Source organism: Lepisma saccharinum, chromosome 26 (assembly GCF_977018435.1).
Source record: "Lepisma saccharinum chromosome 26, izLepSacc3.1, whole genome shotgun sequence".
In the NCBI taxonomy this organism is placed as follows: Eukaryota; Metazoa; Arthropoda; class Insecta; order Zygentoma; family Lepismatidae; genus Lepisma; species Lepisma saccharinum.
In genome coordinates, this window is record NC_139254.1 from 11,421,428 (window position 1) to 11,438,364 (window position 16,937).

The following is a 16,937-nucleotide window of genomic DNA, read 5'->3' on the forward strand; positions in this document are numbered from 1 at the left end:
AGACACTTGGGGCCATGAGGGTTACATTTGGGTATCTCGATCGAGATGCTTGGGAAACTAAAGGTTAATATGTGATGCACTACCCCATATTTAATATAATGATATATTAACCCATAGTAAATTGTTTTGTTAATTTCTGTCAAGTTATATTCAGCAAGTTGTTTCAATAGATAAAGATTAGAAGCTAGTTTATTACATATGTTGTCTATCTACGAAAGAGAGAAAGTGTTAGTGTAATTCCAATCTCAAATTAGCAAAATAAAAACAACGAGTAGAGTCACATATCTATGTTGAGTGAAAGATCAAGATTTTGGTACAAAAAGCGATATATAAAATGGAATTTCATATTAAAATTGTGTATAAAATCTCAAATATGATTTGAAAACTACATTTATTAAACAAAATGAGCATTTCCTTCCTAATAGCACATTTATGTAGAGTGATTGATTTGTTTTTTTAAAGTCCACTTTATGCACAGTAAGGCTAATCGGAACTGGACATACAGTTTAAAGTGGGCCTCCACTGTGTATCGAACCTGGGACCCACTGTGCCATCGGAGAGGTCCTTCACATTTATGTAGACATTATAATGTTAAGTATATTGCTGTGTATGGGAGTCCAATTTTGCATCTTACATTTTTAGAGGAATTAACCACTTTTCCATGATTGTACATAACTCACAGGATAATTCAGACTTTGTGTGAGTAAATTAAGTCTAAATTTCATGTTTAAGGGTTTATTTTGCATTTTGCAGTTCATTTCACAGAATTTCGTGACAAAACATGGTAGGAAAATGTACCTCAAACCTTTCAAAACCATGAAAATTAGCATTGCAGAATTTCATTTCACATTTCCGTCAAAAACGAAATATGCATGCCTCTAACAAAAAGACTTAAGGCAAACACAAAACAGTAATTTTACCAATGATTATGAACACAATCAAGAATGTGCAATTTTACCAAATCCAATACCAATAGAGCTGCTATTATCTGTTCCATCTTTAATATTTATGCAGTATCAGTGTAAGTGTCTTGGTATAATTGCTGAATTATACTGATCCAACAGCCTTTACGTTAGTGTACGATTCTGCAACATTTGTCATTATACAGTGGACGATTCACATTCCTGGATTTTACATTTTCCCACATTATTCATTCAACCTTGATGATCCCAATATAGCAAAATGTCATAAAATTTTCCCCGAATTTACGTTTTCCCGTATTTTAAGTTTTTTCAGCTTGGTCCCCTGAAAAATGTGAAATCGAGGTTTCACCGTAAATACAAATGTGTACTTCATATACATCCAGGTTTTGTAAAGAAAGTCAAATTGAGGTCTCTTTTTTTAAGGTGCAACTCATTACAGTCACTAGGCAAATGGATGATACATTACACCATATTTCGGAAATACAGATCGGATCCTGCGTAGAAAACATGCCGGATAAGCATTGTGCGTATGGTCTTTGCCAAAGTGGTTCAAGGGTATGATTATCGTGATCATATGAGGAATGAGTACTTTTTACCCTTTTTGAAGCCCTATAGAAACCGTGAAACATGTGTAAAGTGATGAAATGTAAATTTTCTGTTTGCCCGGCTTCTTCCCAGAGCACACCGCATGATGCCGTCCAGTTCATTATCATCCATCAAGGAGGTGAATGAAACATTCAGTTTATTCACAGAATGTTTGACATTTAATATCACATTGAAAATCAGCTATCGTTATTGATAATTGCAAAGTAGTGTAAGTATTTTAATAGCTGTCTATACATATACATTGTAGAATTTTTATTCATTGTTCCTTTTTTTCCCCATGTCTCTACATTAGGGCTGAGCCAATACCTCTTTGATACCAATGCTTCAAAATTGTAATCCTTAAAAGTCATTCAAAATACTGATTGATATTAGTGTGTGAGAAATGCATCCAATTATAAGCATCAATTTACCAAGGGCATTGCTTTTAAAATTACTCTACATGTTATGTGATCACAAAATCCTTTTTTTTTCATACAAACCTGGTAAAAAACAAAAAGAAACTTCAAATTTTGCATATTTCCAGGATAATTAAGAGTACGTGAAAGTGTTGTGCGGCCTTTTTCATGAATCCCATGTGCTGCGTTACCAACCACGGTAATATAATAAATCATGTGGGTTCGTTTTATACAAAATAATAATTTAATCCATAACTAAGAATAATACAACATGGCTAACTCCATCCTTGACAACGCAAATCAACAAAACAATTGAACATCTATATTCAAACATATAATAATAACGTAATGTTTCACAATCTAGCTCCTGCAACTTTCCCTTCTTACAAATGACAGCTGCAGCCTGTCAGATGGTTTCCTCCTTCTATAACCTCATCGTGGACCTTCAATTTGATGGAAAAGCCTAACATCTTTCTCAACCATTTCCATACTCACAGCAATGTCGCAAGCTTTAGGAAACGAAACGTCACCTTCTGATAACAATTTCTTCCTTGTAACTTCACTGTTAATTCCAAACACCAGCTGATCACTTAGCATACCATTTAGGAATGTTCCAAAATTACAATTAGTACTGCATGTTTAAGATAAACTATATATTCTGATACAGGTTCACCTAACTCTTGCTTTAGAAGATGAAAACGGTACGTCTCCGAGACCACATTATGCTTCAGTTGAAAATGATTCAACAATACATCTTTTATTACTTCATATGTTTTACTAGCAACAGAATCTGGGGTAACTAAATCTCTTAAAACCTCATATAAATTTCCTTCACAAAATGCAATGAAATTACTAATTTGCTTTTCCTTTGGAATCTCGTTAGCAACAAAAATCTGTTCAAACCGTTCCAAATACGAATCAATATTACCTTTATCCACATCGAAAGGTTCCAGAATCTGTCCTTGAATCCCATCCTCGTCGCCAAATTGCTGCGTTACCAACCACGGTAATATAATAAATCATGTGGGTTCGTTTTATACAAAATAATAATTTAATCCATAACCAAGAATAATACAACATGGCTAACTCCATGCTTGACAACCCAAATCAACAAAACGATGGAACATCTATATTCAAAGATATAATAATATCGTAGATGCTTAACAATCTATTTACTGCACCACGGAAGACCAAAATACAGTCAAATACGGTATCAGTAACAAAATTACAACAGATAGTTTTCGATACCGATGGTAGTGGTATCGGCCAATACATTTACAAAAGGCAGGCTATGGAACTAATGATAAGAATGGAAATTTGAAGTGAGAGGGAGGAAATAACCGGGAGAGAGGAGGGGGGGGGGGAAACAGTAATTTTCAATGGAAAAAAAAAACTTGCGCAAACCAACCTTAGGCTGCGAAGAACTTACACTTGATGGATATGATATATTAAAAACAAACAGAGTGATATATCATTTTCAAAGTTATTTTTAAATGGTGCAATGTAGGTATAACAGCATCTATCAACAACAGTTATGTCATTTATATCAGTACATTTAAATAGAAAATTATCATCTACAGAAATAATATGAAAGAACATACAAGTATTTTCATCAATCTCATTACTTACTTCAGAAGAGCTGCATGTTTCTGCAAGTATTTCAACGCTCGCTGGGCATCATGGGAAATGAAACTCTCCAGTAATGATATGCATCGATTTAGCAAAAATACCATATCTTTTCCTTGGCCACCATGATTCTGAAAAATAAAGAGCAGAAGAAAAAGAATTAACAAATGCAAATCTCAAGCCAATGGGTTTTAACTAGGGTTGAGCCGATACACTTTGAACCGATAATGATTCTCTTACGGATTACCACTGATACCGATGCCTGAAAATTGTAACAAAAGTATTCAAAATATTGATTAATATTAGTGGGAATTCCATGCCAATTATAAGCATCAATTTACTTTATAAAAATTTAAAAAAACATCAGAATATTAAAATACCTATTATGTAAACACAAAATATTGGTGCAAAATGAATGGAAACTTCAAATTTTACATAACTTAGTCTCCATGTAAGTATTTTGCATGGAATTTTTGTGCACAAAAGTATAGGCTGGTAACAGGACAGGAAGTAACATCAAACTGACACTTTCCCATACCGATACCAATGGTATATGCTGATTCCGATACATCAACATCAATAATGGTTCAGCTCTAGTAATAACTGATTTTGATGAAATAAAATATGAAATTTATTTAACACTTATTACACAAAATATACGTAAAATTCTATTCTAATACACACAATCATAACATATGAGAAGGGTATGGCTTATAAAGATCATTCCTTTTCTTTTATATCCTACAACAGGGGTGTCTATAAAATAACAAAATTAAAAATTTCTTGACTTTTTATTGACCTCTTTTTTCCTAATTCCTGACGTTTCCCCCCTTTTTCTTAACATTTATTTAATCGCCCCCTACTTAGGCATAGTTGCAAAATTAAGAAAATGCTTATTCAATGAAAAACCCTTACCACAAGGCTGGATAAAATGAAAACTGAAGCTCTACTTTAACAAGAGATTTAGACTTGCTTCTAAGGTATGTAAAAATTAATGTTTCAGACTTCATCCTGGATGAGGAATGGCCACATTACTTTATTTAATAGTTTTGCAAAACTTCACGCATACAAGAATGGAATTCTTAAGAAGCAAAGTGAACAAATTTTAACCACAACTCAATACAATTTTAAATTTCCAAACATTCAATTCTATCAATCCCAGTACAAGTACGAGGGCTATTTTTTTCAATCTCCGATGGTTCCACCAGGTGGCCCGTGGCTCCAGGAAGCAGGGCATCGCAGACTATGCAGAGCCAACCAGAACAAACAGTAAAGCAAGCTGTCTACAGGCATTGTCTTGCTTCATGACAATGTCCGACCACATGTTGCTGCATCAAACTCAAGACCTTCTTCAAGGATTCCACTGGGAAGTGTTTAATCACCATCCCTACCACCCAGACCTGGCACCGAGTGACTTCCACCTTTTCCCGGCGATGAAGAAGTGGTTGGGAGGACGGCGCTTCCACACCAATGAGGAGCTTCAGGATACCATGCAGACCTGACTCACAGACAGGCGGCACCTTTTTTTGCAGAGGGTATTGGAAAGCTGGTGCATCGGTTCGATAAATGGCTGAATCTTCTTGGTGATTATGTTGAAAAGTAGATTATACATGTACGTAAAGGTTGAAAAAAATAGTCCTCGTATATAACAATGTAAATTCACTATACTGTGAAAAATAGCAAAAATTCTTGACCAAAAGCATAATATATTGACTTTTTCTTGATTTTCTTGACCTACATATTGATTTCTTAACATTCTTGACTGGTAGACACCCTGTATAATTATCCACAAGGTTAATCTCAATATTCCGTCCCGCACAGTGGCCGTGTGGTCTAAGGTGCAAACTTTGGGATCCAGCTATGAGACGGACGCAGGTTCAAGCAACAACGTAACAACTTTACTCCTGAGATTTTGGCCTGTGTATGAGACTGGTGGTCACCCACCATCGTGAAGGAATTGGGGAGCTATGAATGATTATCATCACCTGGTCATAAAAAAATTACGACCGAGTGTTCGTCATGCTGACCACAAGTAACTGGTTGGATGAGGCCACCAGTCGGTAGGTACACACTGGCCTGTTATGCCATGGGTTATTATTTATTTTTAACCAACATTCCAGTTTGCATAACACACAGGATAATTCCTACTCAGGAAAGAGTTGTGTTGGTAAATACCGTAAATTATAAACTTCATTTGAACTAGCTATATGAAATATCTTAAGGCAAACAGAGGATATACAGTGTGGCCAGAATTAAAGTTACCCAACTCAGAGCCTGTTTGAGTCACCGTAGAACTCTGAAATTTGGTGAATCCACTATGCAGACCATGGGGAAGAGAATGGCAATAAAAAAGAAAAAAATAGTTAAATTTTCCGGCACCAGGTTGAAATGTGGCACTGTACTTCCATGATGGGTTGTAATAATGACGTAAACTGCTCCAATTGGTTATGGATTTGCCTTTACCTTGCAATCTTGCAATAAACGAGAGATTATTTTCTCGCAACTTCCAGCCACTAACAAATGTCTTTCTAATTAATAACTTAGCTAAATCACTTAATGTGATTATTTGTAGAACCTATCATGGAAGTACAGCACCACATTTCAACCTGGTGGCAAAAAAATGAACTTTTTTTATCGCCATCCTCTTCCCCATGTTCTGCTTAGTGGATTCACCAAATTTCAGAGTTCTAGGATGCCTGACAGGCTACAGAGGGCTTTGAGTTGGGTAACTTTAATTCTGGCCACCTGGTATAATAACTTAATGGAAAGTTTAGTTTAGTTTATGTACTGCATAAAAACACTTAACAACAATATTGACTCTTGGCCTACCCGATGGCTCAGTGGTAGCATCATTGCCTTGTAATCAAGGGGTCCCGGGTTCGATTTCCAGTGGAGGTACATAGTGGTTCGGATCCCACTTTAAACTGTAAGTCTAGTCCCAATTAGCCTTGCTGTGCATAAAGTGGACTTCACAAACACCAAATCAATCAATCAATCAACAATATTGACTCACCCTAAACAAAGAAAAGAACGAGTCCAGCGTTTCTTCTAGAGGCCCTGCATATTCTTTGCTGAACAGATGGGGCTGGAGAAGCTCCAAAATGCCTAAGATCTGAACGAACAGGTTCCAATGATTCCTGTTGCGAAATACTGCTGTTTCCAAGTGTACACGGCCTCTCAACGAAGCAGCAAGCATTGGCAGTTGCCTGAAATGAACAAACAAATGATGTGCATATGGAAACTTTGTATATACAGGGTTTGTCCAATAAGTATCGGGATTGATTTTGTCTGGCCAATGGGATGGGATGGAGGGCAGTCTCTGTGGGTGGGATCGGTGTTGCGGGATGTCACGTGAGCTAGGAGACCCAGTTCAGTTGCCTTCAAGCCTTTGGAGTGTAGGTCGTGCCTGAAGTGAAAGTGTGTTTAGTGCTCACATCAGCGAACCATCGAGCAGCTTTGTGCCATCAAATTTTGCGTTAAACTGAACAAATCTGCTACGGAGACTTTTGATATGATCCGCGAGGCTTACAAGGACGAAGCCATGTCCAGAACGTCTGTTTTTGATTGGCATAAAAAATTGGCCGGGAAGACGAACAACGTGCTGGACGTCAGACATCGATCCGAAATGCTGAAAATGTGGCCAAAGTGTGAGAACTTCTGAACAGTGATCGCCGGTTAAGTGTTCGTTTGATAGCACAGGAGTAAAATTTACTGAAATCCACTGTGCATTCAATTGTGACCAAAGAGAGATCGCCGATTCCCGGCTGCTGCATCACGACAATGCGCCCAGTCACACGTTGCTAATTGTGAGGGAGGCACTGACCAAACACAATGTGACAACGCTGCTGCAAGCACCCTACAGTCCAGATATGGCTCCCCCGACTTCTTTTTGTTCCCTCGGATCAAAAGGAGCCTGAAAGGACATTGTTTCAGGACGACTGAAGCGGTTGAAGCGGCTTTGACTGAAGGCTGAACAGCCTTGCGGTTGCCAACTTCCAAGGGGCGTATGAAGATTGGAAAAGTGCTGGCAGTGGTGTATTGATGCAGGAGGGTCATATTTTGAAGAATATTAACACACTGTACATATATCTTCAATAAATTTCATTTTATGACTTAAGTCCCGATACTTATTAGACTAACCCTGTATTACCTACTGAAACAGTTTAAAAAGTTGACTAATTATACTCTGTCAGTAAATGAGTAAAATCCACAGTCTCCCAGTATTCATATTTCATTATTTTATTATAAAAAGAACTAGGGTTGAGATGATACCATTTTGACCTGACACCCACACTGATGCTGATATTTTTACTAATACAGGGTGATTCTTATAAAACCGGCCTCATGAATTTGCTAATAATGTTGCAGGTGATGCATTTAATCGCACACAATTATGACATAATAATGCATGGGCTGTGCTGAGTCGAATTGTGTGCAGATGGTCTGACAGGTGGCAACACTTATGCTGCAAGGTTAAAGGACACATAGTGGTGCCCGTACGGACATGTTTGCAGTGTCCAGGCATCACACCCTGACTATTTGCTGTGTGGTTAACTGAAGGGCAGCACATCAAATTCCCTGACTTTTCAAGGATTTCCAGGCTGGTAGACATCTCAAGATTCCTGTGTTTTAGCTTGAATGAAAAACTTTCATATAAAAATTATAAATATTGTGAACTAATTTCAGTATAGGGAATCGGTAAGGGTACCAACACTTGTATCACTTCAGTTCTAACATGCAAACATTGATTTTAATTTTGTTGAAAAACATGAAATGTTCAAAGATGGAAACACTGAAAAAAGGCAATAATTTCAACTGGAATTAATCAAGAGAAGTTTTACCTTAGAACCAACAGAGGATGAACAGATGCCATCTTCCGAGCAGCTAGCTCAAATTCCTGAGATTTCCGAGACCACTCTTTGGTCGCTGGTGTTGAAGTGAGCGCTGTGAGCAAAGTATGGGACATACCATCCAGAATGCTGCTGTCCCATTCTGAAAATATAACAGAGTGGTGCTTTTGCAATAAGGCAGGCATAAAAACTTGCAGCTTGCTGAAAAAGATATCAAACTAGCATACGATGAACACGTTACGAAAGTTTCACAAATTTAATGCAGTAAATGGTTTATGGCCATTGGCCGTTCCACAAGTTGATTCTCGTGCAAGGTGTAAAGTTCGTTCTTGCAAAAACGCACAGACTAGGTGGTGAAAACAATGTACACACACAATGGATTCAAACTGAACTAGTTCAGAAAATACAATATCATTTGATTGGATAGCAACAAAGTAACTGTTCTTAAAAAAAAAAAAAAAATGATTAAAATGAATAAGAATGTCTGCAATAGATTTTATTTCAGACAGAAGAACATGTCTTACTCTCGATGCCATGATGGAAATTTCTGAAAACAAAACAATGTGGCTGCCGTTCTCACCTAAAGCATTCTTTATGTTGGTACAATAACAGGTTTCACCAGGATCACAACACCAGCTATTTTCATTCCATTCCTGTATTTTAATATGACTTAAGGAATTAGCCCATAGCTACAACTATTTCTACAAAATAACTAACCACTAATCTCACCTGATGCAAGGGATCCAGTAAGGAATACGTCCAACTCAATGTCCATTAAGCCACATATTATTCCTGGCAGGCGGAAGTATAACAGCAGCAAGAACTGTCGGGCTAAGTCAGATTTCATTCTGGAAAGAAAAAAAATAATTTGAAAATCAAGTTTTATGTACAATAAATCAGAATTAATAACATTACTCCTTACCAATGCTCAAACCTTTAGCAGTTCCCACGTCGTAACAACTAGAACACAATGTTCAGAATATTTATGTTAATACATTAGGGATGAGCCAATGTAAACTTCTTGCCAGTACCAATAATGTGCTGATATAAAATTTGCTAATAACTGATATTTTACTGATACGATATAAAATTGCAAATGTTCCTTGAAGAACAATAATGTTTTTTTGGTTCATTAGAAGACTTTAATGTATGTAACATGGTAATTACAATGAGGATTGTTAGACATTTACTTCATAAAACATGTATGGGTACATAAATTATACCTCTACATTCATAAAAATATTCACAGAATGACATATTTTAAACAAAATTACTGGTTAATTATAGATGTACTGGATTGGATTAAATTATTGGTAATTTTACTGATAAACCAATATACTGATATCTACCAATAACACTAGAGTACCAATTGATATAATTGGAATATAAAAAAAGTTATTATTTCATTTTCAAATCTGCCCTTCCCAATACAATATTGGTACAAAACTAAATAAATTTACACATTTTGCATAATTAGCAAGAGAATTATACTGATCGCATGCCCAACAGGTGGCTGATCTACTTCTTCCTACATAGCTCTATCTGTCCACCAATCGTTTTCAGGAATGTGTGCCTCGATGAGTGTCAACAACCTCAGTTGCAAAGTAAAAGCTGTAGAGGTAACATCGCTCTCCTGTTTCAACATTGCAAAGCGTATGTCTGTTTTGTGTACTAATTCTCTGTGCTTTGTGAACAATTGTACAACGGTGCTGATCAACACTCTCTCTTTTCCGTTATACAGTACGTTTGGCAACATGCTTTGTATCTGATGCTCATTTGTTTCATCCCGCAATGAACTTTCAGGTCCTAGTGATTCAAAAATTGCCAATATCAGTCGAAGATAATTCAGTTGATTACTGATTCGTTGTTTCCCAGTTGCCAGTTGGAAATGTGAGAAGTATAGTTTCCACAAACGTGTTGCAGGCATTATTGCAGCCTCAAACAAGAGGCCCAGACTGGAAAGTAGCAGCTAAAGTGGTTCCAGCGAGAGAATGGACTTGAGGAAACCCCGACTTTCCACCTTCAGTTCAAGGGGGGGAAAGCGGTGTTGCTACCGGTTGCTACACGCCTGATTTTTGTCCAGTCGAACATGACACCTCTTTCTGTCAACAAGCCCCCTTCGCTCACATTTCATTAAGAGGCGGGGAATCGGAGACCCATTCGCTTGCTACTTGGCGGCAACCATTAGGCTTCGCCGGGCTTGGCTTTGATGAGGGTGTCGCTTGTTTCGAAAACGACCCAAAATGAAAAATTTGGCAATGCAGAATACCACGAGTACACTCCCTCCCCACTGCAACTGGACAGTAGACAAAGCTGATTGGTTTAGCTGTTCATGTGACCCCCCTTGGCTTTCGACGGAAAAGACAAAAATAGAATTTCCAAGTCACTTCTCTCCCCAGAACCTCTTTAGTATCGGTGATTGAATTGAATTGTTATTTTAAGTCCTTTTAAATATTATTACCTTAATAATAATAAATTTAGATCTTAAAATTACTACCAGCATTTCTTCCAATTAAACAGATAATATTTGTTCATTGTCTGGTGGTAACAAACTTTTCAAAATCCTTTAAAAAAAAGTCCCTTTAAACCATTCTATACAGTTCCATGCTACACTAACATACTTTAACCTTAATACATAATAAAACCTACATCTTCACTTTCAACAGTTTTACCACTTGTACCTAATGAACTCAATAACAACAAATTTAAGGCATGTGTGAATGTGCAATAATTATGTGTGCCACTAACATAAATTTTGCCCCTTTTTTACCAAAAGTTGGACCTATTACCTGAAGTGCATTCGAGCTGTGTATGTGTACGGCATGCTAACCAGAACTCGAGTGGACGAGACATGTAGGTCGTTCATAAACCGTTATGCACATATAAGCTAATCGGGACTGGATCTACAGTTTCATGTGGGATCCGAACCACTATGTGCCTCCACCGGGGATCGAACCCAGGACACCTTGATTACAAGGCAAGGACAATACCATGGTGCCATCGGGGAGGCCCAAGTATCAGTGATTACACTGATAGTGCTATCATCCACTCCTAGTATTTTTATACCTACCCAGATTTAGCAGCTATAATAGTCACAAGATGCCTAACAGCACATGCGGCTAAGTCCATGTCATCACAGCAGCATTGGAGTACGAGGGGAAACCTGCTTTCCATAGCAGCAAATGCAGCGTTCTTTCCTTCTGCTCCATTCACAGACATTCCCTCCTCTATAATGTACTCAATGAGGGATAGTATCTGAAAGAAACAATCGTTAGAATATTTGGGATCTTACAATGACTTTTCCCGGTCTACAGCTTATTTAAAATATAAAAAAAATTAAATAGTGGAATAAACAAAATAGAGCACCCAACCTCAGTTAGGGCTCTACTCAACCCAGGACTGATAGATAACAAACATGATTTTTTAAGTTGCAATACAAATACCAAAAAATGTTAATTAGTGTAAAAAAAAGAAGTGTTTATGTATAACAATGACATGTATTAAAGTCAATTTTTTTCCACTGCGAAGTGAATGTAAACAAAAGCACGTGTTCTAGAGAAAGCCAGTGCAGCCCTATTGGTGGATTCTGGCAGTAGTCCCTCCGCAGACCTTTTGCACCCTGATAGATAGTCCATTGAATGCCGTCTTGAAACTAGAGTAATACAGCATTGTATGCTGTTCAAAGCATTTACTAGCCTTATCCTTGCTTATGAATTCATAACCATTCTTTAGTAAAGCACCTACGGTGACATTCACTCATTCAAATTAACGAAATTCCCGCTACTTGTCCGTCACTCTGTGTTGTGCAGTGTTGCAAATTCGCAATATTAAGTAAAGTCTATAATCTTGAAACACCGGACTAGACAGAATCAGAAAACATGATTTAGACTGACAGTGACTGACAAGGGAATCTCTAGATTACACACGTGTTGATGTATATGCCACAAACACGCACACACTACTTTCAACTTCATGCGTTTTATCTAGAATGGTAAAATCAACACATTGCAAAATATTGTAGGGAAACCTTTGAGAAAAGCCAAAGTGCTTGGTGCAAATACAACCAGTGATGCTTAAAATCGTACGGAATGTTACTTTAGCATTTATTAAGTGATCCACCTACGCTTCCTTTCCTTTACTTCCCACATAAAACATGCTCAGATTTCAGGAACCTGAATTCCCCCAGCTTGTCAAAGAAAAATGTCAAATGCATACACTGGCAACTGTTTCCAAGAAGGAATTTGTAGAGGGCGGGGACACAACTTTTGGCGTTACAGATGGGCAAACTGTGCCATTCAGTGTTACAATTATCGTTATAGAAACATTGTTACAATTCGGTAATATTCCAAAGCTGTTATCGTATCTAATTGCTATATAGCCAACTTCGCAACTACAAGGGTTTATTAATGTTCCAACACGCGAGTACGTAATAACACCTTCACATTTCTTGTATCTAATTCATAAGGGAAAAAATAACATAGTTGGAGACACTACTTCCCGTGGTCAAGAATCTTCCGAAACACTACCCTCAAGCACACGGCTATTTATAGCTTTCCTCCCCTCGACTCTGCAAAACCTGCCCTCCTCTCCGTTGCCGTGTGGTGGTTCTCGAGATTTTGAGTAGTGTTTATAGGTTGTAAGTATCATTGAATGTTGATGTGGCTTCAACAGCAAGTGTTACAAAACATCTACATTTGAAACCTTGAACATTCAAAATTGCGGTGAATCCAGAGTATTGTGTTGAATCGTTAACTTCTGAACAGGTGTCTTAAAAACAAATATTTATGCGGTCCGCAAGGAAATTCAGCCGAACAAAAACGCGTATGGCACATTTTAGCCGATTTTGTACTTGCTGCCGTCAGCAGGAAAGTGGATGTTTTTTTTTCCCAATGGATAGAAGTTTGTCTGCGCTGGTTAAATTATTGCATGATTCATTTGGTTTATTATTGCATGATTAATTTGGTTTATTTTACTTCGCATTTCTGCCACACTTGGCTAATCGCGAGGATGAAGATGAGTGATGATATGGTGAAATTGATGAAATAACACTCACAAAGAACATCCATGCCCAGGCCAAGATTCAAACTCAAGACTCCTGGCATCGTAGCGTGCAGTGATAACCACTCCGCTACAACGTCCAGCTGTGTGAATTCTTCTTACATGGTATATTACCATTGACGAGAACTGACATCGTTGGTAAGTGTTTACCTCTATTTTATTATATTTTCTTCATCTCTCGTATTTACAACAGTGTTCATTTTAGAAACTAATATTTGCACATTTTTGATAGTCACTCTAGTTTCGAAACGCTGTGGAAAATACTGACACTGAAGCTAACACGTGACCTGGGAGGGAGGGGCAAGTGCTGGCGAATAGAAAGTGGGCACCATGCGCATTAATACAAATTTCGGTAACTTATTGGCCACACCTACTTCGTTTTAAAGCTGGAAACAGAATAAACACATTTTTATGCATTAGAAATTGCAAAATAACACAAATTTGCAATAAAATGCAAATTGTGGTCCTGTTCATACATTTCAACATATTTAGTAGTTAAAAATGTTGAATACTGTGAAAATCCAACTGTACTATATTTATGGATATATAATGTGCACATTTCCCAAAATTTTATCAAAAATAAATCTATAGTGCATATGTAAATGGAGGTTTCTCACCATTTTTCAGCTTCGAATGAATAATTTTAGGTATATTTGACAGAAAACTGCTAAAATAAAAACAGGGAATAACACTTTAAAAAATAAATGGAAAAGACAATAACAAAGGGCCTGACATGGGCTTGAACTTGAAACCCTCAGTTAACAGCTCATGCAGCAAGAGGGCCTGATGGGTGCATGATCACTTACGGAACTACTGTTGTGACAAAAATATTTCAGTCAAGAAAAAAAAAACAATCCATGATGACATTTTGAACACGAGTTTCTCCTCCAAACCAATACTTGGGCAGAAACTAACCTGCATACTATTACATGATTTGCTTATCAGTTCCGATTGGCTACCTTAAGTAGAGAAACCAATATCACCTCTAGGAAATGTTCTAGTCAGTTTGAGAGCGAATATGAAGGAGACAAAGTATTCTAATATTCTGAGCTGCTAGCATATGGATATCTACATAAAATTACCATGTTTGCAATTTGAATTAATTAGGACTTAGTTTCTTGAATTAGCACAGATTTATCAATCAATTAATTACTAAAAGATAAATAAATAAAACCTAACCTGCGGTAAAGTTAACTTGAGAGCATCTTCTGGTGACCGATGCTTTGGTGTGTATTTATCCTGCCCTTGCCACAATTTAGGATTGCACGTCAGAGCCCAGAGGAAATCCAGAACTGACGAAGGTTCATACCTATGTGAAAAGAATACAGTATAGTGAAATCTTCCAACATCACAAATACATGCATGAAGTGATCCAACTATATGACATAGCTTATATAGCACAATATGACATACTGTGTATTTGATTGATTTGCTTTATTTCACTTCACTTTTTGTGCCACTTTTGGCTAATTTGCAAAGATGGAGATGAGTGATAATATGATGAAATTGATGAATGGACACTCACAAACATGCATGCCAGGCCGGGATTTGAACGCCGGACCCCTGGCATCGTAGCGCGATGTGCTAACCACTCTGCCACAGGGCCTGGCTGTTGTGTATTTGACTCAATGAAGATAAACAAATTATCTACTTACTCTGTATTGCATTTCTGAAGGAGACTTTCCACGCACAAGTGAAGGGTGGCCCAACTAGCTCTGTGTGTCAGCAAAGTGAGAAGGTATGGGCGACAAGACTGAGCCGCACGTTTGCTGTAGCCACTTTCATGCTCTTTTGCAGGTGTCTTTGAGAAAAGAAACTTCATCTGAAAATTATAAAAAATATTATAATTAATAATAAAATTTACATGCATCAATCATCCTAACTTTCTTCGTATTCCTAAACTCTGTTTTTATGTGAGGGATGAAAGAAATCTTGTAGGTGAGACTATGAATATTTTTAAGAAAACTTTTGATGGAATAATACAGGGTGGTGCATACTGTATCCACCAATCTGAGTTGGCAACCCTGTCAGAATGCACGTGCACATACAGTCCGGCCAAGGAAGACGAAACTACCTGGAAAGTACAATTCCAAACGCGAGAGGGAAGCAGGGAGATGCACTCCCCAAAACTACCCTGTGGTATTTCGCTTGTTGTGTTTATTACCGCTTGCTGTGTTGTGTTTGTGATTTGTGATGGCTCTTACAATTCCAAAGAAACCGTTTTGAAGTGGAATGAATAAAATTGGGACGTTTGGGCCCCCTGTTGCACATTCTACAAAACACCCTCGTTATAGTAGAAAATGTCACAAACCATTCGGTTACTACATTTATAATACTATATACAATAATACTATTATTAGTGAATACTATCCTGATTAGTGCTGTGTACATTTGTGCTAATTAAAATATTTACTAAGGAGATCAATTTAATTGAATTATCTGAAATAAAGCTACTGGTTTACAAGTGACGTTTTTAATACTGTTCTGATATCTTCTGTTTGCTGATAGAGTATATGCATGGTTTTAATTTCGTTCTGAACCCTTACTTAATTCGTAAACATCTCTCTATGTATTTTAGCGGCAATGTTACTGCTCTGAAACTTCATTGTTGTTTCCACAGCAGACGATTTTCGAGAAAACCGCTTCCTGCCCAAAGTGCCGTCACCCCTATTTAGCCACTGAACACGTCCGGTTGGCGCATGCGCACTTCCGTCCATGATCTCGGCTAAGGCAGCCAGACAGTATGTGGCATACATACATCCGTGGAGAGTTGGGAGTCAGACAATTAGTATACAACGGAGCGTTGGGCAGTGCAGACGCAGATTGCGGCGGTGGAAGCCTTTGTCCAAACAGGCACCGGGCGGGCACTGCGGCGGAAGAATAAGATCGCCATGCACCTGTTCCAGAGACACACAGCATTCTGAGATGGGTTAGACACTGGAGATCCACTGGTAACGTTGTAAACCGTCAGTTGCCGTGACATATGCACTATTCCACAGGACATGTTGAGATATGTCATGAAAGCCTTCCCACATCACCTCGAACAGTGCATCAACGCAGGAGGACATTTAGAGGGAGTTCTTTTCAATGTGTACTGATGTCTGTATTATCCATATTATACACTGTATTAAATGCCTATGTGTATATCTTTATTTCATAATCACATAAAGTTACTACAAGCATTCATAGTCAATCCTTGTCTTTTGAAGTTGGTTGATGCAATATGTGCCACCTTGCAGTACAATTGCATGGAATACTTGTATGTTAACATTTATAAATGCACCGAAACTTAAATTATTAGTGTCCAGGTATCGGTATGAATGAGTAAGAGCACTACCATTTCTTGTGCGTGATATCAGTTCAACCTAGTCGATAGATGAATGCGTAAAGTTGCAATGGAATTCAAACTATACTGAACAAATTTATGCCACCACTGTTCAAACTTAACAAAATGTAGAGGGGAAGGGGTAAACTTGAAG

General features: G+C 37.7%; 1 protein-coding gene across 6 annotated transcripts in view; it reads right to left on the minus strand.

The window, feature by feature from the left end:
- Positions 1–16,937, minus strand: part of IntS1 (integrator complex subunit 1) — a 132,847-nt gene that overhangs the window by 16,885 nt on the left and 99,025 nt on the right. For all 6 annotated transcript variants that reach the window (XM_083112665.1, XM_083112669.1, XM_083112668.1 and 3 more), the window contains exons 25-31: positions 15,114–15,280; positions 14,638–14,767; positions 11,471–11,655; positions 9,130–9,248; positions 8,392–8,542; positions 6,564–6,756; positions 3,554–3,681 (exon numbers count right to left, since the gene is read on the minus strand). In XM_083112665.1, coding sequence (XP_082968791.1) covers positions 3,554–3,681; positions 6,564–6,756; positions 8,392–8,542; positions 9,130–9,248; positions 11,471–11,655; positions 14,638–14,767; positions 15,114–15,280 — 1,073 coding nt within the window. The remainder of the gene's footprint in view (positions 1–3,553; positions 3,682–6,563; positions 6,757–8,391; positions 8,543–9,129; positions 9,249–11,470; positions 11,656–14,637; positions 14,768–15,113; positions 15,281–16,937) is intronic.